The sequence below is a fragment of the Manihot esculenta genome, chromosome 5 (genome assembly GCF_001659605.2).
Source record: "Manihot esculenta cultivar AM560-2 chromosome 5, M.esculenta_v8, whole genome shotgun sequence".
In the NCBI taxonomy this organism is placed as follows: Eukaryota; Viridiplantae; Streptophyta; class Magnoliopsida; order Malpighiales; family Euphorbiaceae; genus Manihot; species Manihot esculenta.
In genome coordinates, this window is record NC_035165.2 from 8,707,784 (window position 1) to 8,729,108 (window position 21,325).

Here is a 21,325-nt window from a genome sequence, read left to right on the forward strand (position 1 = left end):
TCATCAAAAACAGATAGAAGAGCATGATATCGTAACACTTATTGCATCATCAAAATTTTCCTCTTTTGAGTAAATTGAGATTTCATGAAAAGTTACTGAATATAATCTAACAGATCCATCGCACTTATAATTGCAGTATTTCTTATATACTAACTAGTATCAGTTAAAAATAAATTCCACCTTTTAATTATATAAAAATTAAGATACACATTTTTACATATTTATTTTGAATTAAAAATAATTTATTATATTCATCTATCTAAACTGATTTGAGTATTGAAATTACTATTATATGTGTCAATTCCTTCACTTTTCTTAAATTAATCGATTGCAATTCAGTTTTATTTTCAGTCATATTAAAATCATAAAATTTATCTAAATTAAAATATACTCAATATACAATAATATATAAAAAAAAGTGCAATAGCACTTTTTTATTTGTACATTTATGAAAAACCTTGTTTATAGGTGTCACGCCTTTTCATGTTTTGAGTTCAAAGCGAACAGGTGTAATTAAAAATTTTCTCTATATATATATTTTTTTAAACAAGGGACGAGGGAGCGAGACTCGAATCTGAATCTGTAAATAAGTTATATATAATTTTAGAAATTAGATGAAGACAAGGCAGGCAGAATTTCCGTATACTGGATTATAAATGTGGGTATAAAATTTTCACTCGTCTTATGCCTTCGTCACATTCCGCACCAGATATACATAAACTAACATTAATTGTCAATACCTACAACAACATACCAACACTATTAGCCTTTCTATGGCATTAAGTAATTAATCCCCACCCATTTTCTCTGCACCTTCGCTCTTCCCCGTCTCCATGGTCATGCACAAACTCCATATATAATAAACCCCTTCTCTTTCTTCTCTCCAACTTCAGCCTCAACACGCAAAACCCTTATTTCTAATCAGTCAAGGGGAGTACCCTTCTGTTTGTTCATGGAGTTATTTGCCAAAACCAAGGCAGTCAAGCTTCGCAGTCATCTTGATAAGTACCTGATCGCCGATGACGATGGGGAAACTGTTCGTCAGAGTAGAAATGGCTCGTCTCGTAAAGCCAGATGGCTTGTGGAGCTCGTCGAAGGGAAGCAAAATGTTGTCCGTCTCAAAACCTATAATGGCAGATATCTTACTGCCTCTGATTTGCACTTTCTTTTAGGTATGACAGGGAAGAGGGTAATTCAAACTCTTCCTGAAAAGATTAGCGACTTGAATCTCGAGTGGGAGCCTATAAGAGATGGGTTTCAGGTGAAATTGAGGAGCTGGTGTGGGAAGTTCTTGCGTGGAAACGGAGGGACGCCACCGTGGAGGAACTCGGTTACTCACGATGAGCCTCACACCGGTTCAACAGTGAGGTGGATTCTGTGGGATGTAGAGGCAGTTGACGCAGGTGAAACGGAGTCGTTGGCGGAGTATTTGTCGTCCATGTCGAGTTTTTCTTCGGTTCCTGGTGACGTTCTTGAAGCTGCTTCCGATGAGTATTTGGGTTCAGAGCCTGGTTCACCGATTTCAGTTGTATCATCGGTAAGGACTCCGAGGTTGACCGTCATCAAGTCCATGTCTCCAAGGTTGTCTCCAAAGAAGGTATGCAATTTTTTTAACTTAGAAAATTACAATTTGCTAGTTAATCTTAGGATTCGTCAGTTGGGTAATCAAGATATTAACCTGGTTTTATTGTTTTTCTTGTTTAAGAAGAAAATATTAGGTATATGCAGATAAGGCTAAATAATTTATGGTCTTAATAATTCGATAGACAGTGACTTAAATTAAAGATTAGCAGAATCCCAATTCTTAATTTTTGCAATGATAATGCCATTCATAGAAATGCATTAATAATTCTAACAGTAAATTATGTATATAAATTAGACACAAAGTCCAAAATTAGGGAGGAAAGGTGACAATACAATCGGGCAAATGAAGCATGAAAATTCCGTCCGCAGATGGAAAAAAAAAAAAGAAAGAAAAAGAAGCTGCTTTATTTAGAGCAATAAATCCTCTAACGAATAAAGAATAAGTTGCGTGTACGATGTGCACTAAGCTTTGTAACATATGGAATAGCTTTTTTTTTTTTTTGGCCTTTTCTCTTTCAGTTTCATTGGTGCACAGAAGAAGTGTACAGTTAAACACAAAATAAGAGATGAGGAAAGAACAGGGAAAAAAAAAAAAGGTGATTGTAGTTTAGAATTTAGACAAACATGAAAGGGTCACTCTCCGCTTCTCAAACTCCCCAAATAATTAATGGCTAGACAAATCTTGCTAGCAGATGCCTTACCAACCCTGCCGCACCATGTAATGGTTGAAAACTTAACCTGTCAAGAATAAATAAATAAATAAAAATTCTAAGTGGCAGTATTAGACGCGCAATAATTTTGTCAAATTTTTCTAGTGGTTTCAGTGGTGCCAGGTGGCATAAATTTTTTTATGGATGGATCGGAGAGATTCATCTATTTGTGTTTTGAAGATGTTCATGATCGAGACAATATATTTCATTTCCTTCCTTCTGTGTGTGATATTCCTGAAGGCAACAAGGAGTTCTTCCTTTGCAGAAATCCCATAAATTCTAGCCTTTATTTACTTAGTTGAAAACCCTAATTGTTCATTTGACGATTGACGGGCATATGCAGAAGATTCAATAAACACGCAACTGAATTTTCCTGTGTAGACAAACTGCCAGGAAGCTCAATTATTTTACGCTTTATCCTGTTTGTAATATTTTCTTTATTGACTTATTCAACAAATAGAAAAACCAATGATGCTAATGTGAACGTCGAAAGAGTCGCAGCAACTTGGAACGGGAATATTCAATATCCATGGGACCCATCACCTGTTTCCATATCCAAAGGTCACAAAATTAAATCTATAATACCGTCTGAAAAGCTGAAAAAACCAGAAAACTGAACAACCATACTCATAATAGCTCTCCAAGAAACTTCGGACAATTATTTCTTTTCTTAGATTAAATATAAAAAAGAAGCAAAGAAAAAGGCAAAACAAGTAATAGCCGTGTCCAACTCGCCGCCAATTCAACTTGGAACCATGAAATTACGGAAGACCGTGCTTCACGATTTGTAATCATTCTAAATTTGTAGTCTTTTGCTTTCGCAGTCCATTTCTAATCCCTTCCGGTCAGCTATGGAGTTCTTCCACAACGCCAAGGCCGTGCGTCTCCGTAGTCACCACGAAAAGTACCTCCACGCTGAGGAAGATGAGGATTACGTCTGCCAAGATCGAAACGGATCTTCCAAGCAAGCTAGATGGACTGTCGAGTTCGTCCCCGGAGCCGACAACTTAATCCGCCTTAAGTCTTGCCATGGGAAGTACCTCACCGCATCTAACCAGCCTTTTCTTCTCGGCATGACCGGTTGCAAGGTCCTCCAGACTTTGCCCAGAAGGCTTGATTCCTCCGTCGAGTGGGAGCCCATCAGGGAAGGAAATCTGGTTAAGCTCAGGACGCGGTATGGGAACTTCTTGAGAGCTAACGGGGGACTCCCGCCTTGGAGAAATTCGGTGACTCATGATATTCCTCATAGGACTGCTACTCAGGATTGGATTCTTTGGCATGTTGATATTGTCGAGATTCAAGTCAGGTCTTCGCGTCAAGAAGGTTCAGAGCCACAACCCATCTCTCATTTAGATTCTTTGGATTTAGATTCCAGTTCGCCTTCTTCCGTCTCCATCAAATCTGGCAGTTTTTCAAGACAAGAGGTTTGAATCTCTAACTCTCCTTGAAATTACATAACAAAAGCAAAACTTCAACCTGTTTTTAATATTTTCTTTTTTTGTGGTTTATATTGTGTATGCAGTCGACTGAATCTAATAGGAGTTCGCCTCCTAAATCTGAGGGAAGAACTATATACTACCACGTGGCTGATGAGAGTGGGAATGTCGATTGTGATATTGTGGAGGCTTCCTCGTTGAATTTTAAGGGAAATGATTTTCATGGATTGACTCAGAAATTAAGGGAAGAGACGGGTCTTCAGGATATTATTGTTTGTTCTCGTAGTCCTTTGAATGGAAAGCTTTACCCCCTTCGGTTGCAGCTTCCTCCAAACAATGCCGATATGCATGTTATTGTAATTGAGTCTTCATCTAAACGTAAGTTTTTTACCCCACCTTGCAATTTAGGGGAGTGAATAGCTTTATAAATCTGTCTTGCTATGCCTTTATCTGAATCTTTTATGCTCTGTTTGGTTGCTCTGAAAGAAAACGAGTTGATTGCTTCTTTTCCAGCACTTTCGAAGTAAAGTGCTTGTGTGATTAGTGCCATTCTTAATTTTGTTGCTTCTTTCCTGTTACCAGTTATATATTTTTAAGTTCTTGTACACTAGCTGGGAGTTAATACACTTGTAACTCTTATAATTCTTGTGTTGATTCTTATCTCTAGTAAACTTATTTGATAATTGTGGATTTGGATTCTGTAAATTGTAGTTTTAAGCACAAAGCATTGGAAATTTGAATTTCATTAACTGTGTGTTCTTGAACGAATTTGGAGTAGCGTACCTTTTTCCAAGAAACAAGAGAGAGGGTAGAATAATGGGTCATTTCAGTTCAAGTAAATTAATGCACCTAGAGGACTAATGGGCTTTTTCTCATTTATACTACAATTGTCTCCAGGGTTGAGAGATCTCATTTTCCATTTCAGATATTATGATTATTTTTCTTCTTCCTTTTTGGGTTAGATATTTTTCTTGACATATTTTCTTCTTCTGTATCAGTGGCCAGAGGATTTTGAGAGCCAGGAGTCAAATTATGAGATACAATGGATGGATATCACAGTTTTGTTATCTTCTCACGACGGCATATTTTCTGTACATTCTATTCCCTCCCCTTGTGCATCTAGTTGAAAGCACGATGAAATGGATCTATCTTTCCAACCATGGTCGTCAGACAATAATAAGTTAGACTATCTTGTGGAACTCTAAGCTATCTGCTAAGTGTTGTCGCAACTGCGGATGGTCAATGTGGTGCTGATGCGTCTCCCCCCATCGATAATACTATGCAATATTTGGTCTACTCGGAACATAACTATAGCATAATTTCTTCACAGATTTGTTGCACCAGATTGCGTGTGAAAAAATGTATGGTTTTGATAGTTTGCTGTGACCAGGTCCCAAGTGTTTTTTAGGTCTTTTCAGGGCTTGTGCAACTGATTCTGCCTGTGAAACAGTCTCATGGGTTTATAAATAAACAACCTCTTTTTTCTTTTTATAATAGGATGTTAGGATATCTCTTGCTACTTTGTACGGTTTACCAATGAGTTAAATCAGTTTGAGCCTATTTTGGTTTTTTTGCTAAAGATTGAAGGTAGAACAGGCATTGCTTGTCTTTCTCAAAAAAAAAGAAAAGATGATGGTTTAGTTGCATCTAGTTCCGGAAGGCCAATTCTGTAAGAAATTTATGGGTGGCAATGGTACTTCTACATTGACGTGTGTAGGATAGATTGATGGAGACTAATATCTAAGCAAACAGAGATTTATTGGCTATGAATTGTACAGATATGGTTACGAGACACGTTCATAATACAATAGCTCGTTCACTCTGCAACTCCATGCAGTTTCTGCTTCTCTACGTTCCACTTCAAGTTGGGTCTGGGGAAGCATCAGCAGGAGACAGTTTGGAAAGGAAGTGAGGATGTTAGTAACACAAAGTGGTATAGCCAGAACAACCAACTAAGAAGCAGAGGAGACGCAAACCGGTAATTGTAAAAAGAATAGAAGGAAGAAGAAGGGAAGAAAGCGAACCTGGTTCAGGAATTTTACCTAATATCTTGGGTAAGATATAAAAAAAATCATAAATCAGAAACTGAAAAATCATATTAAAATTTTTTAAAAATTAAAAAATAAGTTTCAAATAAATAAAAAAATATTATTTATAATAGAAAAAAATTATAATATATAAAATTATAAAAATAATTAAAATATAAAATATACCGTTAAACTAAAATTTTCGTCTTAAATTTTGTGATAAATATATGATTCTCGTCATATTTTAAAAAGTAATATGTGTCATGCAAATTGATAATTATAAAAAAAATAATAGTAAATTTGATTTAAATTGATCTCACGTCAAATGCAATTAAAAATTTTGTGATGATATAAAAATTAATATTTAAAATAAAAAGTGAATTTTAAATAAATAAAAAAGTCTATTTATCATAGAAAAAAAATATTAATTTTTATTTTAAATTTAGTGACAGACTTGCTGTTTTATCATATTTTTTAAAGTTCGTGCAATTTTAAAATTGTGAGACTTTCATAAATAGAAAAAAAAAAAGGTACGATTCAAATATGTAAAATCATAAATGTTGCATTTTTTAGACTGCAGGGCTAATTTAGTTCGCGAGTAGGCTGGATTGTTTATGTGGATGCATTATGGGTTGGGTTCTTTTTGGTTACATCTTTTTTGGACTCTCTTATATATATATATATATTTTTTTTAAGGGTGGAGATGGGGAGTTTGAACCCATGATCAGGTTTCAACTTCTCCTATATGCGTTGCCACTCTGCTAAAGGAGGGCTGCGACTTTCTTGTATTTTGCCTTCTAGACTTTTAAATGCAATAAAAAAAAAATTCTTGGAGTCAAAAAAGCCGTCAGAAGCATAGAAATGAAATTGTTATTTGTATAAACATTGGATTAGAACCCAGGTTTTAACTTCTAGGAATGCGCTTTTCCCTTGATGAGAATCAAACAATTGAGCACAAGCCTTCAAAAAGAAAGGGTTCTGTAGATGCAGCAGAAAAGCTTGTTTTTACAATCAGTCTGCCAGAGCTCTGCGCACGGGTTCTAATAAGAGTTCTACATGAATGAATTGAGCTGCGAAGTCCACTGAATACAATGCAACCTAGAGCTTGAGCGTGAATTTGCTCGAACTGAACGTGTTCCCGCATTCATCCAGGCAGCGAAGACGTCAACGAGTAATTGGGCTTGGAGATGATTTGAGGTGGTGGGCTTGGGTTAATTGTCCATAACCATTTTTGCAGGCAGCTCCGCATAACACATGCCATGGGCTGCTTGTGCCAAGTTTGTTTACTTACCATTCATTCATAACACATTCCATTTAATAATAATGATAATGATAATTAAGAAATCCTGTATTATGTTTTCATTTTTCACACTCCAAGCCACACCGTCCATTTGCTTGCTTAGTTGCTTAGATTAGATTATGATTATGATTATGATTAAGCTTAACATAAACTCCTAATTAAGCAAAATGTCAAACAACGCTAGCTGTTGTGCTGAAAAATCGTCCACCATTACGTGGCGTCTCTATGATTTCCATTTAAATAATAACCCAGAATGTGAGGTGTGAGGGCGATTAGATCGACGAATTTAGTAAAGGACGATGTCGTTTTGCCTGTGTACATTACGTTATCTGAATGATTCCTTTGGCCACCTCGCGACGCCAAACCAGATTCTGTCACGTTGTGGAAACTCTTGTCCAACAAGATACTCCTCTGCACGTTCTCCTCTCCCTCTCTTTTTGCTAACCCAACGGCCCTGTCACCTAACACCTTCCTTTGGGCCCTTTTTTACTCCTACCTTTCTTTTCTTCAACTTTCCAATAGAGATTTGCCTCACTCAAACTCATGGCTTTCACCAGAAACCAAAAAAAAAAAAAAAAACCCATATTTTAATTAATTTTATGTAAATTTTAATATAAATATTCAATTTAATAATTATTAAATTTTATTCTTATATAAAATTTGTTTCAATTTAATAACCAATTTTAAAATTATTTAAAAAAAAACAAATTTCTAAGTTAAAATAAGCATCTCGTAGATCCAGCTAGAATTAGTAAAATATTAACAACATACCTCTTCTTTAGGGAAAAATAAAAATTTATTAAATATAGACTTTTAAAAAAATTACTAATTTGCTATTAATAGGATTATATGAAGATTTTTCTCCTAAAAATTCGTTTACTGAACTAACTACTTGATAAGATGATTTTAATAAATATCTTCCATCATATTATTCCTAAATTATAAACATTTATTATCTTTTTCTAATTACTGAAAATTAAAATTTAATTAAATCATTAGAAAAATCGATATAAATAAAAAAAATATTTTTGGATGATTTATTGAATCTGTAAAATAAAAAAAGAAAACTTGGTTATGAGACTGTTGGGATATTTGTCATAATTAGGCGTTGGACTCGAATGGGTGATTGACACTTTGCTTGGAATGCCTGTCAAATTAAATCTCAACACAAGAGCTGTTACCCAAACATTACGCATTTATTTATTTTAAATAATAATCTCTAGTCCATGAACGCGTTATCAGAAACAGAAAGCGTCACCACTGCCACATTTTTGCTTCACTCGCTCTACAACCGGCCGACTCGCCGCTTTCTTTGTTTGCCACCGTCCCTTTCACCGTCAAAAAATTCCAAGAATTTTTTGACAACCCCACATTTCACTAGTTTTTAATTACAAAACCCAAGTCGCGTTTTTCCCATACTCACTCTCTTGTCTATCAATTCAGCAAACTCTCTCATTGAATGCAAATGGGGGTTGATTACTATAATCTACTGAAAGTTAACCGGGACGCAACGGACGATGACCTGAAAAGGGCCTACAAGCGGCTGGCCATGAAGTGGCATCCCGACAAGAATCCCGTTAACAAGAAAGAAGCCGAAGCGAAATTCAAGCAAATTTCAGAAGCTTATGATGTCCTCAGCGACCCGCAGAAGCGTCAGATCTATGATATATATGGGGAAGAGGGGCTTAAGTCTTTTGAATTTGGTGGGCCTGGTGATGAGGGGAAGGCGTCCAACAATACGTCATTCCGGTTCAATCAGCGGGATGCAGAAGACATTTTCAAAGAGTTTTTCGGCGGATCTGGAGGCGGTGGTATGGGTGGTGGGAGTGGGAAGAGTGGGTTTTATCGGAACGGGGAGACTGTGAGTCAGGGGAACAGGAAGATGGCGGCGATTGAGAGCAAGTTGCTGTGCAGTTTGGAGGAGCTCTATAAAGGAGCTAGAAGGAAGATGAGGATTTCGCGTTCTGTCCCTGATGATTTCGGGTCAGTTGATCTTCGTTAATTACTTCCGTCTCCTGATTTTAATGGTATTTATATTTTTTTCAAGAATGACGCTACAATTTGTAACTGGGTATTAAAAATCATCACTTTGTAGATAGAATTTTGGGAGTTGCACTTCCCATTTATAGGTTGAACCAAATGAATCCCTGTAGAAATATGGAATGAGAAAGCAGTATTGGAATTTGTGGCACAGTCTTGCAGTGATTTTTTTGTTCTTCGATTGCTTCTTTATATATTTGGTTGGAATTCTTTTCTTGCAGTAAGCCCAAGACTGTTGATGAAATCTTGAAGATAGATATCAAACCAGGATGGAAGAAAGGCACAAAAATCACTTTCCCTGAGAAAGGGAACCAAGAACCTGGTGTTATTCCGGCTGATCTTATCTTCGTGGTGGATGAGAAGCCCCATCCTATCTTTAAACGGGATGGGAATGATCTTGTGGTCAATCAGAAAATCTCATTACTAGATGCTCTTACAGGGAAGACTGTTGATTTAACAACCTTGGATGGAAGATATCTTGCAATCCCAGCAACGGATATTATCAAACCAGGCCATGAGATGGTGATATTGAATGAAGGAATGCCAATCTCAAAAGAACCACACAAGAAAGGAAACCTTAGAATCAAGTTTGATGTCACATTCCCATCAAGACTCACTGCAGAACAGAAATCTGATCTCAAGAGGGTACTAGGTGGTGCTGATAGCTTGGGTTACTGATCATCCATCAGTGCTAATTGTTCATGTAAGTTAATCGGATGTAAATACATTTGCATATTCCACTGTTCTAGAGCAAGATTGTGCATAGTAGGAAGGAAGTTAGAAGCATATTAAGCACTATTATAATTCTATTATCAAAGCTGTCAAAAGATTATTCCTATTTGAAAGTTGTATACTGTTGATCTACTAATGTTTAGTCTTTTTGCTTTGAAGTTGAAGCGAGAAAATCCTCTGTATGTACTTGAGAAATGATGACATCTAATGCACTGACTTGTTTCCTGACACTTCTTTCCTCAGATTTCAGTGTTCAGTTTAATTATAAGTTAAATCTTCCTGTTTGCTTTTTAGCAGAGTAGGGAATATATACAATTAAAGTGAAGAACTTTTATTTTAGCAGATCAGCTCTTAACAGGACACTGGCAATTTTATTTCCTCTGCATGTTCCAACTCTCTCTCTCTCTCTCTCTCTCGATTTAATGGAGCTTGGTTGTAAATCTGATCTGTGGCCTTGTTTGCTGGACAGAATCATAGGGTGATATCTGTCAAGCAACAAGAGCCCTACCATTTTTTATTTCTCACATTCTCTTTGTTTCAAGGAGAAGAAATCATTGGCAATGTCCACAACAAGTGAACTCCGATTGTGGGATCCACAAATCACAATTCCACACACGCTTTATAATATAAGCAAAGTCTATTTGAATAGAAATGGATTGGATTTCAAAATAATAACAAAAAAAATTTCAAACATTGTACTAATTATTTACTAAAATTCCTATATTTATATTATGAATTTATATAGATCCCATTTAGATTTGAATTTTTTCCTATTCCCATATTATTGAATCTTGTTTTGCGAGTTCTAACTTCTTAATCCGTGCAATCTTGTCAACCTCTTTCCCTTTCTTCATGAGTTTGCCACCAGCTGCATTCACACAATTTTCATCATTTGTTTTTTCTAGTTTGAGATTGAGAGGAATAGGGAGAGAGAAAGAAACAAAAATCTTAAGAAAGTGTATTTACCACCAACTTGTCCACATCAATCTTTGATGAAATCAACATCTGTGTATTCAGCAGCAAACTCTTTAATGGCTGGATCAGTGAGTCGATAAGGTCTGCACCGTGTTACTGTGAATTGATTAGCTAGCTTCAACACCAGAAGGTAAATAAAACCATGCTTAACTACCAAATTCATAGCAATCTATGTATACTTGTTTGTTGATAAGCATTGATGATTATGTAGAGACTATTATTATTAATAACTACCAAATTCATTGGCGCATATGGATTTCCACAACCGTATCTGATGGTTTTGTGTCTGAAAATTCATTGTAGTGATCAAAGCTAAACCAGCTTGACATCGTTCTTCCCCTTTGAATAACTGGGAAACCGAACTCCATAGACGACATAGCTAAGTAGTCTGAGCTTTGTTTCTGAACTTTAGAGACTGCCAAGCCTTCATGTAAATGCAGAAGGTTTTGAGCTGCTTTTAGAGAATAGGATTCCTAGTTTTTTATATAATTGATTTCTACTGAAATTCAAACTCTAAGATCATATAACATTGCAAATTACTTGAGCACCAATAAAATAAAAGTACATTAATGATTCTTTTATATATTTAACTTTCAGATCTACAACTAACAAACCTAACCGGAGTTGGATCCCTAGAATCCGAAACTTGATCAATAAAAACCATCTAAAGCACAAGAACATTGAGTACAATGGTCAATACTATAAAGGAAAAGACAGTCCAGAACAGAGTTGAGATGAAAAATCGATGGTTTTGGTGTCGAGTAGTTTCATGAGGAAAACCAAGAAGATTAGGAGGTGAACTGTTAAACAAGAAATGATTGACTTTCACAATGTTCAAGACGATTGAAAGCCATACTTAAGGAATCGCTTGTTGGATTTATACTGAGGGAGGCAAAAGGAGATGTTTATTGAAGGACCTAAAAATCTACCAACTTCAACCTACAAAGCCCCAAACAAACTAAACTAAAGGAAAAAAAGCATAAGAGGCCATTCAAACTCAGCTAGAAGCTAAAACAGAGCAAACTACAGTAGATTTAAAAGCAAGTCCTTATCAAAAATAAAAAAAATTGTATATACATCTCATCTAAAATGGAAAAAAGAACACACCTTCAGGCAACTATGGAGGAGCCATCCCTACTCAAAGGGATAGAAACTAATTGGTTTAGAACCTTACCGAAGAACCGAATATATAAATATATATATTTTTTAAAAATAAATTATAGTGATATTATATTCAAATACAGTTTCAATAATATATTTTACATTATATAAATAATTTCAATAAAATTACATACATATAATTGCAATATTATTTAATTATTAAATATTTATTGTCTTTTTATTAATAAATTATAATTTAATTTTAACTAATATAATAGATTAATATATTTTATTAATAGGTTTATAATGATATAATTTAACTAATTATAGTTTATTTTATTTAAATAGAATATATATATATAATTTTCGTATTAATAGAATTATACTAATAAAATATAAAAGCTCGTTTAATAAAAATTTATTTATTTTTATAAAAAAATTGTAATAAAATTTTGAAAAACTCTATGGATAGTTTTTTTTTAAGAGTTTAGAAATCGTAGTAAAAAATATATTATGTTTAATTATTTAATTATTTTTATATTTTTAAATAAAAATACTATATAATATAGTGAATATTTAATATTAATTTAATATTGAAATGTGAGTTTTGTTAGCTTGTTAGTTTGAAAAAAGTAATATCAGCTTCAAGTTAATTTAATTGTCTCGATGAAGTTTAAATTTTATTATAAAAATTAAAATTCATATTAAAACCAGAATTAAAATAAAAATTGATATTAAAACTTAATCAAAATCAAAACAGTAATGATAATTCAATTTATATAATAAATTAAAATAAAAATATATAAAACCGTAATAATTTTAATTTCCATTTATTATATAAATCGTTGTAAAATTGAAACTGCATGTACAAAATCTACTAATGATTGGTAGAGATAAATAGAGAGAGAATAGTGGCTCCACACTTGAAACTTTGAGATTAATCCAAAAATTTTCTGCTATCTACAAACTGGCAATTCACATGAGTTAACTTCATATTTACTTGAAAATCATCTTATTTATCGAATATGTTAAAGTTTAACAACTTTCGGACATTAACTCTTCTTTCATACTTTGAAATTTGAGAATCATCTTCTCTATTGAATATGTTAAAGTTTAAGAAATTCTGGACATTAACTCTTCTTTCATATTTTAAAATTTAATTAAAACTCTATTTATTTGTAAAAAAATAGTTTGTATTTCAAAAATATTTTTTAATGAAATAATTTATTTTTTATTATTTAATTTTAATTTAAAAAATAAATTTTATTAGCAAATTAATAAAAACTTCAAGTAGAAAAATAATTTTCTATTTTTAAAAAATAAAATTATTTTTTTAGATTAAAATTTTAAACGTTTCTATTTTTCGTGAAACAAGCCTTGAATACAAAAGTAAAACCATATCATGCCATCTCCACCAAAAAAGAAACTAAATAAATCCATGAAAATTTTTGATGCGGAAGAAAAAGCTAAAAATCCAAGAATAAGAGAACAAATGGCCACTGCCGACCAAGGAGGCTTGAAGTAGCCGCTGAAGTCGAGTTGCGGAAGGAGGCATCGGTCACGTACAAAGAAGTATCGAGGAATAGAAACAGCTCAAATGGGCTTCGAAAACTGATTATATTGTGCAGTTAAAAATACATGGGCCCTTTACTAACATAGCATTATGCATGTCTTACACTCGCATTCTTGAATTTGACCACATTCAAAATTATGTGCAAATTTTACGAAATTAATATGTTTAACAACTCAATAGATTCTTTAGAAATTTTGAAAGTACAAGTTCAATGCGTAAAAGGGTTAGGCCTAGAACAAGGATAAGGCCTAGAACAAGGATAAGGCATACTCAAAATATCCAACCTAGCTTAAAGATAGGAAATCTCCCAAATAAGGCCCATGCTAGACTAACAATTGGATAACCCATAGAGAATTGAATAATAATAATAAAATAGGGGCCAAGCCTACGAATGGATCATCATTCTTAACAAAGCCAACCCCAGGACGTTCAATATCAAACTTCAGAGTCAAGGTAAGAGTACATTGAGAACCAGAGGAAGATTTACAGAAAGTGGCAGGAGTCTTTTCCACATCCTGCCTGTGGGAGACTGGGTGCCTACATAGCAGACAGCTAACGTCCTCAAAAGATATCACATTCAAAAAAGATAATCCTAGGGTTGATCACAGGCACAACAATCATGACTCACAGTTGACAAGAGTACTGCGTAATAGCCCAATGCCTGCAAGTAACCATAAAATAGCAGATCAAAGGACACTTGCTCTCTTGCAAACTCGATCTGCCTTAAAAAATCAAATTTCATTTACCATAATTCCCGTTCCAAGTGAGAAGGAAGAAACCATTGTTGAGAAAGGGGAAATAAAGGCCATCCCAAACAGAAGGCGGGAAAGACGACCGCTAACTGATAGGAATCGACTCTGCAGAGAAAATGAGAAAAACAGGGACTCTATCTATCCAACTACGAAGGTAAGATATTGTTCTAATAAGGGTGCACTAAATTGAAGTGCCCAAGTTCAAAATTGTTCTCAAAACAAAAGAAAAAAGGTTCCAAACCCTCAGAAAAATGCCGTTAAACGGAGGCGCATCAAGTCAACCTCTAGCAAACGACATCAGCATTCCAGCTGGAAGACATATTTACTAGCTAGGGACACCATCCTGCTAACTTATCAAGAAGTTGTTGCCTTTCTCGGTTCATCAGAATTGTTTTTCCTGAATATGTTTACAATCTGTCAATCTTCAGTACAATAATTAAGCATTCAATAAGATTAATACACCTAGCAAGTTGGCCGGACAGCAAAACTAAATCAAAGAAAAACTCCTTAAAAAGCAAAAATAAATCAACGAGAAGTTCTTCATTGAACGAACTACAAAAATAGGGTGTCTACGTTGGTGCGTTCGACAGCAACCCACATTCATAAGAAGTTTCTTATGCAAAGCAGCAGATAAAAACCATTTTAATTACCCACCTGGCACCTAGAAAACTAGTAACACGGCACCCTATAAACACCCAATGAGTAATGACGTCATGAAGCCACACCAACATCAGCCTGGCCGTGACCACCCTGAACTGCTGAACCATGATTGTTATAAGGGTACCCACCACCTCTGCCACCCCGTCCTCGATTGTTATAGTAATTCCTTGGATAATAGTTTCCAGATTGTTCGTAATATTGGCTGCGCCCATTTTGGTATCCACCGCCTCCTCTGCCACTACTTCGACCGCCTCGGCCATTTGAATAACCTCTGCGGCTCCCACCACCACGACCGCCTCGTTGGTTTTGGTAGTTCCTTCGAGCAACATGTTGTTGATCCTTGGGATCTACCTCTTTTTGATTATGATCCACTTCCAATGATCTAGCCTGATCCTGTTCACCATAGACCTCTTCCGCTGGAATTTCAATCTCCAGTTCATCCTGCATTGGAGAAATGATCCACAACCCACATATATCAATTCTAGAAGTAACGAATGATAGCTAATCAAAGAAAAAGTTAATAGCATGAAGAACAGAAGCACCTTCTGAAGTTCCTCAGCCGGGCTGGACAGATTATCACTAGTTTCATGTCCTAACAGATTTGCTGAGTCTTCATCCTACAGAAAAACTAGATTCGTAAAGCTTCTAGAAAAACCAAATATCAAGTTTCAACAAAATGAAGAAATAATTTAGAAGTCATCAATAAAGAAACTCAAAACTGCATTCCAGTTACGAGAAAAATAAATTTTTTGGTGAAAGGCTCCTTAAAACTGAAAATCCAATAACAATCCACACAAAATAATAATAATAATAATTCAAACTAAATCAAAGAACATCCAAATGTGAATTAAATGACTCAAACAAATATAGACAAAAGAGTATATCAATTTCAAATTATCAAAGGATAGCCAACTAATTTAAAAAGAAATGAATATGTGACTCATGCATTAACCACTACTCACTTGACCTCAGGGATTTAAAAATTGAGCATGTATTTGCACTTTTTTTTTTTAAATATGAAACCAACATATTCACAATTAGCTCAAAAGATTGCTAATATATGGAAAGAAACTTATGTCGCTTAGATCATGTAAACTTTACAATCAAGGTTAACTTCAAAACTGAAGATATATAACCACTTCATCCGATGTAGTAAGACCTGAGCAACACTTATACCCTCCTGACAAGTCCTAGTTTATAATTTTCAAGTCAGGAACTCTCCAGCACAAAACTGCATGAAACTCCATTTATGACAATTCATTAAACATCGCAGGCTGACACTTGGAATACATGATTTGCCTCTCTTAGATACAAATATGTTTTCTGTTCTGGATTCATCTAAAAAGAATGAATATAACAGAACAAGGTCACTTGAGTTAATCTGATTGCCTCTGGACTAGCAAACACAAAGACATGCACAAAAGAGCTCCTTCAGCAAAGTCCAATATAAAGAGAAAAAAAATAATATAAGACACATTTTCTCGGAGTCGACAAGTCCAATAAAACATTGAAAAAATTATTATTGAGTCCCCACGGTATAGAGAAACTCATTAATTAATCAGTTTTACAAAATACATTAAAACGTCTCTAAAATTTTAAAAAATCTACTAATCAATAGCAGGTAAGTATTACAAAAAAATCTAAAATGCTTTCAATATAAAAGGACTAATCAGTAGACATTCTTACGAAACTAAGACATTCTTACGCAACTAAGAATTAACTAATGAGTTTTTCCATATCACAGGAACTAAATAATAAAACACTTAATGTCTAAACTAATGGAATGACTAATAAGTATAATTTTTAAAACCTTTGAGATGTTTTAATATATTTTTCAGAACCAAAGAACTAGCTAATGAACTTTTCCGTACTACAAAGACTAAATAGTAAATTTTCCTCAAAATTTTTGTTAGGGGGCAACATGCACTTGTTCTCATGGTTTTAAATAACGGCTGTTACGTTATGTAAGGGTTTTTGGGAGGCCGTTATCTATTATCCCGTTATACAACGCCCCCCCTAATTTGCAGGCATAACGACCGTTATGTAACAGCCGTTACCGGTAATTGAAATTCTTTTATATCCTTCATCTTCTGCCCCTTATTCTCATTTTTCATTAGTTTCTACACTTTTCAGCAGTTTTAAAGGCTATATTTTTTAAGTTTTCTCTTTGTTTTCTCTTTCAAATTTCAATCTTCCTTGCATATTTCTTATATAAGCTTAGATCCATCATAAACTACTATATTTCCAAGCTTAATTCTTCTAAAAGGTTAGTTACATTTTATGTATTTTAGTTTTTAATTATTGTTTTTTCCTTTTCTAAAAAGATTTTTGCCAATTAAAATGTTAATTTTGAGTTAATATTGTACTTTGAACTATTAGTTTGACTCGATCTATAAAAATTATATTGATTTTTCTTATTTTAAACTATATGATGTTTAACTTAAGTCAAATAATCTATATTTCATATATTTATGTTTATTATGCATTTATGTACATGTTCTAAATTAAATCTAATTAATATCATTTTATTTATAAACTTTGCAAATTTTTTTGAAAAATTTACGTAGCGCCAGACCATTAGCATTACATTACAGCCATTACAGGCCTATTTCCGTTATTCGCAACCGTGACCACAAATGCAGCCACGACTTAAAACCATGCTTGTTCCAAAAATGTGCAAATGGCTGAGATACAAAATAAACCCTCACAACTTAGAGACACACCTAATTTTAACAGAATTAGTAGGTTATTCTACATGTTATATATGTCTTTAAAAAAAAAGGAAGGTTTTCGAACAAGTTAAATTTCAGAACACCCAAGTTCTCTCAAAGTAAACTGAGTTTATACTCAACCAATAGTAACAATGAAGGGGAAGGGGATGCAGGTATCAAATAATTAGAATTCTTTTATAACTATCACCAAACATACAGAACTATGCACACCAATGAGGAAAAAAGTTTGAACACGAACTAGCAACCACATCTGGAACAGATAAAAAGCTGGTTACCCAAGATAGATTAACATTTGTACTTTGTTTCATGAGGCAACAGGTTTGACGCCAGAAAGTCGATGTTCTTCATTTTATATTGGCGTAAAAAGATTGTTTTTCTATTTGCACATACAATTGTAGAGAAGCAATAGCATTCATAGTTCTTTCTACCTAACTATCTAATGGCCAGTTTGCAATATAAATACACTACTGAAATAAAGACAATAATTCAAATATCTGTGCCACCAATCTTGGCAATAACACAAGCAATCTTCTTAGCTCTTGACCCCCTACCCAAAAAAGTACAAACATACACACACACACACAGAGAGAGAGAGAGAGAGAGAGAGAGGAAGAAGAAGTAAACTAGAGGTTCTTGACTCTTCACAAGATCCGGCAGTCGGCGTGACAGAATTTTTTATGTTCCACCGTGATAAGCACACAACAGGCTCCTTAAAATCTCATCCTGCCAAAACATCCTTCAGGCCAACTATGATTATCTCCATTAATGAATGTACCAATAAAATTAAGGGAATGCTATAGCTATTAAGCTAAAGCAAAATGCCATGTGATGACATTGATATACATAGATCAAAGAAACAAACAGGTAAAAAAATACATAACGAGCAAACGTGCAAGACACAGTTCATATAGAATTAAACAAAATCACATATTTGACATATAGCTATACAAGAAATGAAGTTGTACCTTCTCTTCGTACTGCTCAACAGAGCCTTCCACTTGGACTGGCATAGAGATAGGAACTCTATGAACAGGAACCTGGAAGGACGCATAATTTCCAGCAGCAGCAGCTGCAGCCACTTCCACTGGAGCTTTCATCTCTGGTGTGGTCGTGAAGTAATCAGAAGCCATAATCTTGTTCAGCCTCTCCCTCAGTTGTGCATCTACAAAATCAACAAATCCAAAACGTCATTGAGAACACCACACAAACATACACAACCAAACCCACAAATAAATAGAGAAATTACAAGTAACGTTAGCACTGGGCTCAATTGGCTCGTCGGAGTTGGTAAGCCATAACTTGGCATGCTCGATGCACCGTTGCAACGCATTCTTATGAGATAAGCTAGAATCGACGGGGCGCGAAATCAGTAACCCGCCAAGCTTGGAAATCATGTCCAAATCCCTTTCTCCAAGCAGATCCGTAGCATCATCAGTCACATAATCGTAAGTCAAGCAGCAACCTCTCTCGTGTGTCCGAGTCAACAAGGTGGCGGTAAAGTCATTTTGCGACTTCACATCGAACATCGACCCAAAATACAACAAATTCAACAGATCCTCCACCAGGGAACCACCTTCCCCTTGAGAGCCTTCTTCATCGGGCCCGTAATTGCTTTTCTCGCTATCATCTTTATCCGAAATTGCATTATCAGAAACAGAAGACTGTTGCTGATGGCGTTGTAGGGCGAGAGCGATTTCTTCAGAGACGGCATTAGCGAGAGGCTGGCGGAGCTTCTCGAGCTCTTCAATTGCGGCGGAAACGGAGGGCTTAGAACGCAGAACGTCCTCTTGCTCTTTGTTGATAGGCTTGCCTTGAGAGATGGACTCTTCCATCTGGAGGATACGGTTGTACTTCTTGCGGAGAGCACGGAGGCGTTTGTTAATAAAGCTGAGGACAGGTCCTTCCGTCACTTCTGAGGCAGAAGTGGCCGCCATTATAAAAGGGGGATAGGGCGGGTTTTGTAGATAATCGGAAAGCACCACCGTATGGTCGGTGGTGGTGAGGGTTTAGAAGCGGAAGTTATCGGAGGGCAGAAAAAGCGGCGAGGGGAGCGAGAGCTGAAAGGGGAGCTTAAAAAGGATTAGCGTGGGGTTAATATTTGGGAGCGTGAATGGGCATTGAGTTTGAGTTGGATTGGTTAGACGTGGACGGATGGATTAACGGGTCAACTTTTTTTGGACCCAAATCCACATTTGGGATGGGTCGGATTACCCAAAACAATAGGAATTAAAATTGGCAGGATAACAAGTTTTTTGCTCATTGATCTCTTAAATCCAGCGATGAAATCATTTGAAAGATCTTCTGCAGCAGTTCCAACATGTCTATTTCTCTATCTAATTGGATTAGTTCTTGTCCAAAGGCTTTGAATGATTGTCTTGCTAAGGATGATGCCCTGGGGACCTTGTAATGCTTAACAAGCAATTAGGGGAAATAAAAAAAAAAAAAAAAAACAAAATTTCTGTGGTAAACCTTCCCATCCCCACAATTACTTGTGCAATATCGACCATAATTTCCCCGCACCCATAGAAAAACGTCTAAGCCTCTCTTCGATTTCCGCATAGCTTGTGTTGTAAAATTGTAATATAGGTTCCTAATTCGCCCGTCTTCTTTAAATTTAAATTGTTTTTAAATTTTAATTTAAAACCCAAAAAAATCTTTATAGCTTATAATCAATTTCCGCATAGCTTGTGATATAGGTTCCTAATTCATCCCCCTCTCTCAACTTCATTTTAATGGTTCAACAATAATATATACATACTTTATATTTAATCACAATTATTAATTAAAACTTTAATTTGATTAACAAACTCTAATTTTTAAAATTATTTACCCAATTGAATAGGTAAATCTAAAACTTTAGATTTTATAAAAAAATGTAGTAAAAATTTGTAGTTTTGTACCCAACATTTTATTATAATTATAGTCAATCTTAAAATAATTTTAACTAATTTTTAATTAATGCATCTAGTACCTAACAATATTATTCTAATACTTAATTTAAAATCTATAATTTATAATTTATAATTATTTAGATGTAGAAATTCATTCAAAATTTTAAATTAAGGATTAAGATAATAAAAGTTAAATATTTTTTTATGGTATATGAATAATTAGAGCTAGAAGATTGTTTAACTAAATTATCTAGTTGTAGGGATTCATTCAAAATAGAAATTTTAGATTTTAAATTAAGAATTAAAATAATGAAAATTAAATTTTTTTTTACTAATAATTAGCGCTAGAATATCGTTTAAGTGAATTGATTAAATTTATTTTAAAAATTAACTATAATCGTAATACATTTAAAAAGTTTTAATTATAATTGTAATTAAATTTAAATTTTAAAATTATTAAATAAACAATTTTAAAACTTAACTATAATTGAAACAAATTTTAAAGTTATAATTTTATTATTTAAAATTAAAATTTTTTGCCACAATCATAATCAAATATAAAGTTTTTACCTTTTTATCCAGTAAGCTTAAATAAAAAAGTTTGCAAATGTTTGTAAACTTGGAATTACCCGTTCTTAATCCACATCTCCTTCCGCCTTATAGAATCAAGCTGACCACCCTCTCCTCTTTTTATTTCTTTTTTTTTTTTTTCTGGCCAACTCTTTTTTATTTCTCTCACCCTCTCTTCTCTCTCTCATACCTCTCGTGTATCATACGAATAATTGAAGGTGTAAAACATCTTATTCAAAAGA

At 34.4% G+C, this 21,325-nt stretch overlaps 3 protein-coding genes across 3 annotated transcripts; 2 read left to right on the forward strand and 1 right to left on the reverse strand.

Moving 5' to 3' along the window:
- The first annotated feature begins 739 nt into the window (after window positions 1-739).
- LOC110615538 lies at window positions 740-5,290 on the forward strand. Its single transcript, XM_021757433.2, has 4 exons — window positions 740-1,597; window positions 3,119-3,718; window positions 3,817-4,108; window positions 4,729-5,290. The coding sequence occupies exons 1-4, from the start codon at window positions 953-955 to the stop codon at window positions 4,743-4,745; spliced, it is 1,554 nt and encodes a 517-aa protein (XP_021613125.1). The 5' UTR covers window positions 740-952; the 3' UTR covers window positions 4,746-5,290.
- A 2,988-nt stretch (window positions 5,291-8,278) lies between these two features.
- Window positions 8,279-10,059, forward strand: LOC110614414 (dnaJ homolog subfamily B member 4). Its single transcript, XM_021755939.2, has 2 exons — window positions 8,279-9,040; window positions 9,319-10,059. Exons 1-2 carry the CDS (start codon window positions 8,517-8,519, stop codon window positions 9,773-9,775), a joined length of 981 nt encoding a protein of 326 aa, XP_021611631.1. The 5' UTR covers window positions 8,279-8,516; the 3' UTR covers window positions 9,776-10,059.
- A 4,692-nt stretch (window positions 10,060-14,751) lies between these two features.
- Window positions 14,752-19,710, reverse strand: LOC110614413. The gene is made up of 4 exons (XM_021755938.2): window positions 18,869-19,710; window positions 18,588-18,784; window positions 15,433-15,507; window positions 14,752-15,331 (listed from the first exon to the last, which is right to left on the reverse strand). The coding sequence occupies exons 1-4, from the start codon at window positions 19,554-19,556 to the stop codon at window positions 14,942-14,944; spliced, it is 1,350 nt and encodes a 449-aa protein (XP_021611630.1). The 5' UTR covers window positions 19,557-19,710; the 3' UTR covers window positions 14,752-14,941.
- Window positions 19,711-21,325: the final 1,615 nt, after the last annotated feature.